The sequence below is a fragment of the Calonectris borealis genome, chromosome 17, assembly GCF_964195595.1.
Source record: "Calonectris borealis chromosome 17, bCalBor7.hap1.2, whole genome shotgun sequence".
NCBI lineage: Eukaryota > Metazoa > Chordata > Aves > Procellariiformes > Procellariidae > Calonectris > Calonectris borealis.
This window is the reverse complement of record NC_134328.1, coordinates 7,822,280-7,832,533: the sequence shown is the minus strand read 5'-3', so window position 1 is coordinate 7,832,533 and position 10,254 is coordinate 7,822,280. Positions and strand designations below refer to the sequence as shown.

The following is a 10,254-nucleotide window of genomic DNA, read 5'->3' as shown; positions in this document are numbered from 1 at the left end:
TTGGGTCTATGTGCTACCAGCACAGCAATATTTCCAGAAGCGTGGGGTGAGGTTCGTGACACCCAGCTTCAGTTATTCCTAACATAGGAGTCCCCACCTGAGAGAGTCCCTTTACAGTCAATGGACAGAAATATCACATCTCGGGAGGCATTCATCTCCTCCTGACGTATGTGTCTGCCTCGGAGGACTATGCTGAGATGAGAGGAGCCGCTTCCTGGAAGTGCCTAATTGTCCCCATTAACTCTAAAAGGACTCTATAGGAGCAGCTCACATAGGGGTCTGTGTTAGAGGCACGTAAATTCGGATAGGTGAATCTCAGACTATAAGAAAACTGGTCCAGCAGAAATAAGGGTTTTTTTTTTTCTTTAATGCCCTTCTCTTCCAGGATTTCTTTTCAATGCTCTGGCCCAACTCAACAAACAGTTGCACTTGCTTGTAACACAGAATGGCGTTGCGCTGCTATATTTAACTACAGATTCTTTAAAGATGCTAAACATTGACCTGTGCCTAACACTTCACCAAACAAGAATAAATTAGTGTTAAGGAAAAGCAAACTAATTTGCCTCTAAGAATCTGATTTTTTAAATGCCCTGGAGAGGTATTAAATTAAGCTTGCTGCAATGCCAAAGCAATTTCTGTTGGCACTTTCCCAACACAGTGCATGCAACTGCATAGCTCCCACTGCCTGCGTTGTTTCAGGGTCCCAGGATTTATTGGGCAGGCTTGTTCTTCTTTGCAGGTGCAGGGAGACTGTTCAGATCTTCTTGTTTGGTGACATTGTGATCGGAGCTGTCATGAGAATAGTCCTTCATAACGCTGTAGTACACTGGGGCGGTGTACGGCGCGGGGTTCTCGGTACTCTTCTCTTCGCACTTGCATAACTTCCTAAAGGCAGCCCTGAATTTCTGTGACATGAGGTTGTAGATGATGGGGTTGATGGCACTGTTCAGGTAGATGCACATGCGGCAGAAGAGAAGGAACCAGATGTTCAGGTACGGAGGGTCCATGAAGGAGTTCACCACCACCAGTGTGCGATAAGGCATCCACAGAAGGGCGAAGAGGACCACAACGACAGCCAACATTTTTGTCACCTTGCAGGTGGGGATATGCAAAAAGAGAAATAGTCAGATGATGCTAAATCTCCAGCAGAGCTTTCCCACCTGGAGAAATGGTGCAGACAGCTAGTTCAATCTACATATTGCTTATATCTCTCTTTAAGCATTTAAAATAGGCACACAAACCATTCCTCTCTGAATCCGTTTTGTTCATGAAACAATCTTGCATGAATAAACCCCTTCAATGACAGGTTTTCACCTACCATTGAAGAGCCTTTAAAGCTCTTTAGGGCAAGCATCCACCAGCCTGGAAATGGGCTGGGGTGATCATGGGTATTTCTGTACCACAAAGCAAGTTTGAAAATTGCACATAACAATAAGTCAATGGGGAAACTAATTTATGCAAAAGTGGGGTCCTAACTTTTGGGGGTGCCATGGGGTATATCTCAACTCCCTCTCTAGGATCTTCTGCTTTCCTACACCAGCTATGCTGTTCCCAGGAATAGGCTCCTGGAACAGAGCAGCACTGAGAGCAGAGGAGACTGCCTGGAGTCTTACACAAACTCCTACTTTTGCTGATATGGGAGTTACTTAGCTAATTGGAATGGGTTGTTTTAATTTGCAGCACACTGGGAAGTACTACATTAACATATTAGGAACAAGAAGATATTGAGAATTCAGAAGTGAGCAGTAATTGCCCTCAGCTCAACTTAAGCTTGTTTAAGAAAATAAGTTTTTTGTACTGAAACTCCAGTGATCCTAATAACTTCAACAGCTGTTTCTGGTAGGTGACAATCATCCTCCAGCAAATACTTACAGAATACACACGTCCCCAAGGAGGAAAGTATGAGTAAACACTGATGCTGCATGCATATTAAGGCAGTGGCCTTTCAAATGTCAGAAAGGGAGTTGTGCAATGACTCCAGTTCTCGATATGGAAATAAGCACTTAGATCACGTTCACAGTCTCTCAGCTTTTCTTGGAGTGCTTTTTTACTTAATCACAAGCAACTATGATTTCCTGTAATGCTTTGAGTAGAAATTGGAGGTGGTTGGTAGTGGCAACAAGAATTTCCCTACAAGAAAGGGAGTATTGTCAAGCTGAGGCCAAAATAGAAGTTTTGCTCTGTGTGGTTTAATGGGAACATGAGGACACTTCCCAGAATAAGATCTTGCAGTGACTCGGTGAGTGCTGAGGCTGTTGCTAAGACTGCAGCATGTTTGCTGCCACAGTTTGTTGCCTTTTGGGAAAGATATCTTTTTTGTCAAGATATGACACATCTTGACACTGACAAGATGTGTCAGTAAAAGGTAGCTTCAGAGCTTTTCAATGCCTTTTACAAGGGCTGGCTGGATGCAGAAGAGCAAGAGCCGTCTCACAAGCTTTTTCAAGGTGGTTTCAAGCCACCCTATCTAGCATGCAACTGCTAGGGTGATAATATGATTTATAGAAATACTCCTGAACAGATAGGCTGGGAGTGGAGAGCAGCCGCTTGGCACACGGTTGACCATGGTCAAAATCTCTATGTCCCGGCATGGTTGTAGCCACTGGCTCCCGCTGAGGCTGGCAGGGCAATCCAGGCTCGACCACCCCTTGCCAAGGGAAGGAGCATCCCGACAGCAGTGGTGGGACTGTATTGCTGTGGTCTGCACTGCAAGACCTGGGAACAGAGAGCTCCCGATACCAGATCAGCCCAGAAAGGCGCAGATTTTGCTTCAACACTGTATGGCATATGAGCAGTGCATATGCATGAGACCTGCATTTTCTACTTCTCTATATATCTTTATAGCAAATAGACATGGCAGCAATGGAGCATTCAGCTACACTGCTGCCTTCCACAGACCCGCTTCTCAGGTTTGCAGGGAGAATTGCTTTTGCCATATTTTTGATGCATCTGAGGTTCATTTCCTGAGAACCTGAAGTTGATCTGAACAAAACTGTGCTAATAGCTGAAACCTACAGCAAAATGCAACCAACTCCTCAGCTTAAGTGATCCTAAGTACAATTTCAGTCAGAATTTAATTTCCCTCTACTAAGAAGTTTATTCCTCCTGGGAGATGAGAGCAGGCTCTGTGCTTTTCCATCCCATGCAGAGACTGAACATGTCCCGGTCCTGCCTGGAAGGGTCCATGTTAAAGGGCTGTCTTGGGCGTAAGGTTGGTGGGAGTCTTTCCATCAACTTCAGCAGTCCTAGGCAGCAGGATTGCTGCAAAATATGTCCTGGGAAAGTGAAATACCACACCCTTGCAGGTCCTCACTGAGACACAGACACTCCTCACTCAGCTCCTGTCTCAGGTCTCCCTGCAGGGCTGGGGAGAATAAATCCCTGAACTTTTATACACTTAGCTCTGCTCTCTGGCAGGTGTCCCTTCCAGCCGGGAGGTTTCTGTGTGGCCAAAATGTCTCCTTTAAAGCTAACAGATTAATACTGCCCACGTGCTTTCTCCTGAGACTGAAACATCTTTGGTTTTTTGACTGTTGTAACTCTCTGCCTTGTTTTACTGTTCAGGAACCCATGATGTTTGTGAAGAGTGATCTGAACTCTGCACCCGAGTGACAGCACCAGGGGGAGCGTATCCTAATAAGGCTGAAAAGTAAGCTCATTCCGGTCCTTTCTGAGACCAAAAGAAATGTAGTCTGGAAAAGAACCAGTGATTCATCTGCTTTTTAGCCATAACTGCCCCTGCTTTTTGGCTGGTTGTTATGGAAATGCCGGCGGTGCCAGCAAGCGCTCGCCCAGCTCCCACTTGAGCAAGCTCCCAACACCTCACTGCAGACCGCAGAAGACCACAAAGTGCTGTCACCCAGAGAAAGCTCCCTGCTACGCCTCCTACAGCCCTGGGAAAAACCTGTCTTTGTCCTGGAAACAACACCATGAGGATTTATTACCTCCATCTCAGTAAATGCCTTCAGTGCTTCCCGAGGACGCTGCATCCAGACCACAAGCTGGGACAGGCAGCCCTGCCCTCAGCTTGCTCTAAGATTGAAATTTGCCTTTTAAAGCCAACCGTCCGTACAGACTGCGTTCTCCTGGGTGCAACTTCAGCAAAGTTGTGTCGACACAGGATGTCTCCTCTAGATAAAACCTAACAGTCCATCCCAAACTCATTCTCATATCTCCATCATGGGGAAAGAAATCTCCAGCGTTGTCTGCATGCATGGCTGAAACCTGTCTCCGTGCCTTTCCTCACTCTACCTTGCTGAGGCGAGTAACTATAGCACACCTGAGGTTCTCTGAACTTACTTCTGGTGCTCATGTGAAAAAAGAACCTAATCAGTACTGAGGAGAGTTTGGGACATTTGTCCCTAACTGGAGTAGTCCTGAATTACGGTCCAAAAAAACCAGCCGCACCCAAAAAAGCCAGAGCTTTGCTGTAGCCTCAAAGCATCCCTCAGGGAAGCACCAGCTCATGGACAACAATTTTTCCAACAAGTGTTTTGCAACAACTCTGTTGTACACAGTGTGTGCACACAACAGCTGTAAAGGAGCTATGGATAGAAGCAAGACAAGGGTTTGTAGACAGACGGGCATGTTTTACTGGAACAGTTGATGTTTAGCTGAAAATCACTTTTGAGCATGTCAGCCAGTGTTATTGCTGGATGCCCAAGGATATCTGCTGTACATCCCAGACTGCATCCTGGGTCCCTATGCCAAAGTTAAGGGGCAGCTTATCTTCCACCTCCACGGGCCAAGCCCGGTGTAACTCCTAGAGCAAACCCACTGCGAGCATCCTTCTCGCTCCAGACAAGGTGATGGGCATCTTGCATCCCCGCACAGCCCTTCCAACCCATCCCCTCTCGCAGCGCTCTGTCCAGCCTCTGCCCCTGTCCTGGAGACCACAGACGCTTCTCCCCAGCCATCCCTCCCCTCCTTGTCCAAGCACCACCATCCTGAGCTGCAGCATCCTTTTTTAGGAATCCCACTCCCTCTAGTGGTCCCTCTCCAGCAGGTGAAATACGTGCTTGGAGGTGGCTGGTGTTTGTATCTGTGGCCCTTTCTTCTATAGGTGATAAGTACAGCAAAACTCACGCCTTGCCTTGTCTCGCTCTGGACTTACGTGTTTTAGAGGCACCAGTGAAGGAACAGCAGCATCTTCATACTCTGAAAAGCAAGCAGTGCAGCACTGGGGCTGCATAGGAGCACATCCACAGCAAAACACCCCCAGCCGTGTTTTTAAAGTCGGGGCTCTTTAGAGTCAAGGGAGAAAAATGGGCACCTCTGGGGTAGCCCCTTTTGGACATCTGTCAGGGGATGCTGGGCACGGTGCCTGGAAGAGCCGGCTCCCCTATAAAGAGAGGCCAGAGGAGGAACGCCAACGTGGGTGCCCGTACCCTGATCAGAGGGACCACCTGAGCTACACACAACCAACGCCGACAGATCCTCCGGGAGCCAAACCGCCCTCTCACACCACTGGTCTGTGATGGGAATCTGGCAGATGCTTGTGCACCATCACCCCAACAAACTCAAAGGTGTTTGTGGGGTTGGAGTCCTGCTTCGCTGCATCACTGGGACGCAACCTGCTGTCTGCAGGGTCCTGCAGCTCTCGCTGCACATGTGAATCGTGTCAGACAGCAACACCATTGCTGTTTTGGACCAAACTTGCAACTGTGATTTCTAATGGTGCCTTTAGTGGTTTAGTCATAGTAATTGCATTTTAAAGAAGCTGCACACTCACTTCAATCTTCCCCACTGGTAGCACATGCATGACTTTCACCGCTTCCTCATCACTCTGTCAGATTGGAGACCACCAGCATTTGTTATTAGAGCAGTTTCCGATGCCGTGTCCTCACTTCTGATGCTCGGGACAAGACCCTTTACCAAGGGCACCCATGGAAATTCCTGGTGACATTTTCAAGGGCTGTAAGCACTTCTCAGGGGAGCATGAGAGGTCGATGGCGTTACCTGTCAGGCTGCCCTTTCCTTTCCACCCTGGCCACGGGTGATTAATGAGCAAGAAAACCTGCTTATGAGCTCCTCAGCCAGCATCAGCTATTGCAAAGCAGTGTCCGGTGGTACGAGTTGAGATCCATCTGTGTTTCTTCTTTCTGCAAGTTTCCTCTGGTTTTGAGGGCAGTAATGCCATGGCTATCAGAAAATTAGAGAGAAAACCTTTCTTCTGGTGAGGACGACACAGGACACCGGTATCCAGGCTGCTCCCTTTTAGGGCTTGTACCTGCCTATTGCACAGGGGCTTTTTGCCATCGATTTCCTTGGAGGTGAACCTCTCCTGGAGAAGACCACTCAGGTCCTTTCTGTGCCTGTCTCCCACCTTTGCTAAAGCCAAGTTGGTGGGGTGTCCCATGGATCTGGTTGCTGGGGGTGCTATGGGGGCCATAGGTCCCCCCGGACATTGCCCTGCCCCTTCACATAGGCACATGCACCTCTGTCTCCATCGCCCACATGTCCCACTGTGGGGCCCTACTGGCCATGGGAATCCTCTCCTCTGCGCTCACTTTTAAGCCCCTTCTCCTATCCAGCATCTCCGTCTGCCAGCTCTGCTGACATGAACGGATTCAGCTACCTTCTTTCTCACATTAAAATCCCTTTCTTAATGATCTGCCCATTCCCCAGCTCTCAGCCCACGCTTCCCCTCTGCTCTGCCCCCACCCCTCTGGGGTCCTGCATGCTGCAGCATCTCCCTGAAAATATCATTCCTGTGGCGCTGGTTGCTCCTGCTCAGGGAGGCAAATTGAAGGCAGAATCCAGTGATAACCCCTTGGGGTCTCTGGAGGCCTCTTTCCTCCCTGCGTGTTGGGTTGTTGGTTTTTCCCTTATAACTAGATACAGAATCATGACTCACGGCAGCTTCTGCTCCTCAATCCATTGCACCGCCAGCAAAAACCTCTGGCTGGATTTCAGTGCTAAGGTAGGTGCTCTGACAGGACCTGGGTTTGTTACGCTCAAAGCGCTCCTGCACACACTGCCCAAAACTCATCAGAATAGCTGTGGGTTTACTTCGCTTTGGTGCACAGATAACTTATTTCTACACCGAGCATCCAGCAGATCAACCCCTCAGCAATGAATCAAATAGTTAAAGTTGAACTCCCAGATCCTGGTTTTTCCCTCTCTGATTTTTATGGACAGTCATATAAATTTCCCTCTGATTATGTATAAAATGAAGCACTCATGCCCTATGCCATATCCAACTTGTGAAAGACATTTATGGAAAAACCTGGATTGCAGCCACCTCTGGGGTGCAGCACTGTATCTATTTGATGGCCACCAACCCATGTCTCAGCCACCTAGCCCACATGCCACCAGCGGCACAGCTGGGCTTTCTTCCTCCATCACTCTCAACACAGCCTGCTTTAAAGAGCTGCTGGTGTGAAATCAGAAGGAAGCATTCAACAAAACGTAGCTGGAAGCCCTGGGAAACTGCTTTATCATTTCAAAACTCAGTGCCATCTTTATTCCTGATGATGCCAGCTCTGCGATGTCGGGCCAGCCAGGGAAAGTCTTTCCATGCTAAGATATTTTGGGAGGTAATGACGATCTCAAGAAAACTCCTGGTATAACAGAAAAGAGAGCACAAGATGTTTCCAGGGGCTGGAGCACCCGTCATCCAGCCCCATCAGGACTAATGGCCTCAGCCACCTGTCCTAATGGTGCTGGAGCACGCTGTGTGCAGCACGGCCACTCCACGGCACAGCACTGCGGGGCGAGCGGCACAGCCCCTGCAGCGGCTGCTCTGGAAGGAGAGGTCCATCGACCCGCACCTTCAGGTACTGCCTTGTAGTATCTAGAGACCTCGCTGCCAAACAGCCTGCCCGAGGCTCCCGCAGCAGCCAGTGACCCTGGGAGAGCGAGAAAGTACTTTTGCAGAAATCAGGACTTGCTTTAAATCTTTCTGTGCTGCAGCAAAAGGGAGAAAAAGGTGAACTGGAAAAACTTAGAAGTTCATAAAGAAATACACATTCTCTGGGCTGTTCATTTCCCCTCTGCAACTCTGAATCATCTGTCCTGGGGAATGGAGGTTCCTGTGCAAGTCAGGCAATGAGATACTGAGTTGGAAACATGAAGACTTTAGGACAGGCTGAAGCCTATTTCAGGCTGTCTGGAAATCACAGCAGAACTGGTGATTTCAGTGATTTAAGCCAGACTCCCAGATTCAGCCCTTTCCTTTAAAATAGCCCATGTCTCTGCCTACATGAACTTTGAAACCAGAATGGGACGGTCTCCTGCAAATGGCCAGGTAGGAGGCAACAGAGTCCCATATCCAGATGCTGACCCATCCAAGGAGATGGGGCAAGAAAGAGTAATTGTCCATGTGGACAGAGAAAGAGGAGGAACGAGGGCAGGAGGTGGGAGAAGGAGCTGGGGAGCGAGCAGGCAGCTGAATGACAGAGGAGTCACCAAGAGGGAAGACACACCACTGGGACACCAAGGCACCTTCCACAGCTGCAGGGACCGAGGGGCTGCAGCCACGGCTGGGCTCACAGGGCAGGGGGTCGTGCCAGCTCTCCCCTCCCTGTGCTCCCCTAAATCTGAGGTCACCTGCCCAGGACCCTGCCTGGGAGGCGAGTCCCACTGGCATAACGTGACCCAGCACTCCTCTCCTCGGGGAGGCAATCACTGATTAATTATCCAGCAAACACCCCTGCACTCCTGCCTCTCCCGAGCGATGCTGGAGCCCTGTCCTGCTCCACCGAGCTCAGCTGAAGCAAGGGGAGCTCATCTGTGCTGCCAGACCCCAGCTCGGCTTGGGAGGGACCCTCCGTGCAGCAAACCGACTCACCCAGCTCCCCCTACAAAGGAAAACAAAATATTGGGGCACCCCATCCCTTGCCAGAATGCCCCTTAAAGCACTGAGCCCCTGACAGTGCTGCCTGCAGCCCAGCGTGCCCCAGCCCGGCGGGGAGCCCCTACCTGCTTGCGGGAGCTCAGGGCCCCCTTGTTGCCCCGGCAGGAGAGCTTGAGGGAGCCGCCCTGGTGCGTGGAGCCCAGGCAGGAGCGCTGCAGGGTGGTGGGCAGGGGGCTCATAAAGAGGATGCGGGCGATGAGGCCGTAGAGGACAGTTGCCAGCCCCAATGGGATGACGTAGAAGACAGCAAAATCCAAGAAGTAAATGGGCATGTAAAGGCTTCTGGAGACCCGGTAGCCACAGCTGACCTGTGCCCCATCCGAGAAGGTGACTTGTGTCGTGTCCACCAGGAAGAACCACATGAGGCAATAGAGGGACGTGAAGAGCCACAGCGAGGAGATGATGCGCTTGGCGCGGGACACGGTGCACAGGAGCTGCGCTTTGATGGCGTGGCAGATCGCGATGTAACGCTCCACCGTGAAGGCGGTGATGGACCAGGCAGAGATGTTGATGCCCAAGTACTGCAAATAGGTGATGCAGAGGCAGCCGACGTAGCCGTACACCCAAGAAGCCACCACTTCCGAGATGTTGGGCAGCCCGGCGGCCAGCAGCACAATGAGGTCGGCCACCGCCAGGCTCACCAGATAGCAGTTGGTGGGGGTCACCATGTGCTTGGTGCAGAGCACCACCAGCACCACCATCACGTTGCCCGCGATGCCCACCCCGCAGATGAGCAGCACCAGCAGGATGGTGACCACCTGCAGCTCCAGGGGCTGCCGGGGCATCCTGCCCAGGGTCTGGTTGCCGCTGCCGCCCAGCACGGCTCCCAGGCTGGCCGAGCCGTTCTCCATCGGCTCCCAAAGCCTTCCCCGGCGGAGCTCCGCGCACCCTGCGGCGGGGAGAGCGGGGAGCCGGGAGCCGGGAGCCGCGTCGCTGCGCCCCGCTGCCCCCCGCACCCCCTCCCCGCCCTCCCGCCCGCCCCGGCTCCTCCCTCCCCTTTTTTTCCCCGATTCACCCCGTCTTGCAGCCGCCCGGCTCCTTGCACCCACCTCCCCTGCAAACTCCCTCGCCGAGCCTCCGCCAGGAGGGACGGGCAGCAGCCAGGACCATCCCAGTCCCCGGGACCTTCGGGGCCTCCAGGACCCCCCAGCCCCGGGAGCCACCCGAGACCGCCTAGGATCCCCAGCTCCGGGACCCTCCAAGACCTCCCCCAGTCGCCGGGACCCCCGGGAACCACCAGGACCTCCCCAGGACCGCCCGCGACCCCCCAGGGCTACCCCAGCCCCCGGGACCCCCAATCCACCTCCCGTCACATCCCCCGTCTGTGCCCGCTGGGTCCTAGCGCACCGCTGAGCCGAAGAGGAGGAGGAGGAGGAGGAGGAGGAGCAGGAGGAAGG

The 10,254-nt window shown here is 51.9% G+C and overlaps 1 protein-coding gene across 1 annotated transcript; it reads right to left on the bottom strand.

Annotated features, from left to right (window-relative positions):
* Positions 1-306: 306 nt before the first annotated feature.
* On the bottom strand, positions 307-9,708 carry LOC142089496 (thyrotropin-releasing hormone receptor-like). Its single transcript, XM_075166085.1, has 2 exons — positions 8,923-9,708; positions 307-1,091 (listed from the first exon to the last, which is right to left on the bottom strand). The coding sequence occupies exons 1-2, from the start codon at positions 9,706-9,708 to the stop codon at positions 711-713; spliced, it is 1,167 nt and encodes a 388-aa protein (XP_075022186.1). The 3' UTR covers positions 307-710.
* Between the last annotated feature and the right edge of the window lie 546 nt (positions 9,709-10,254).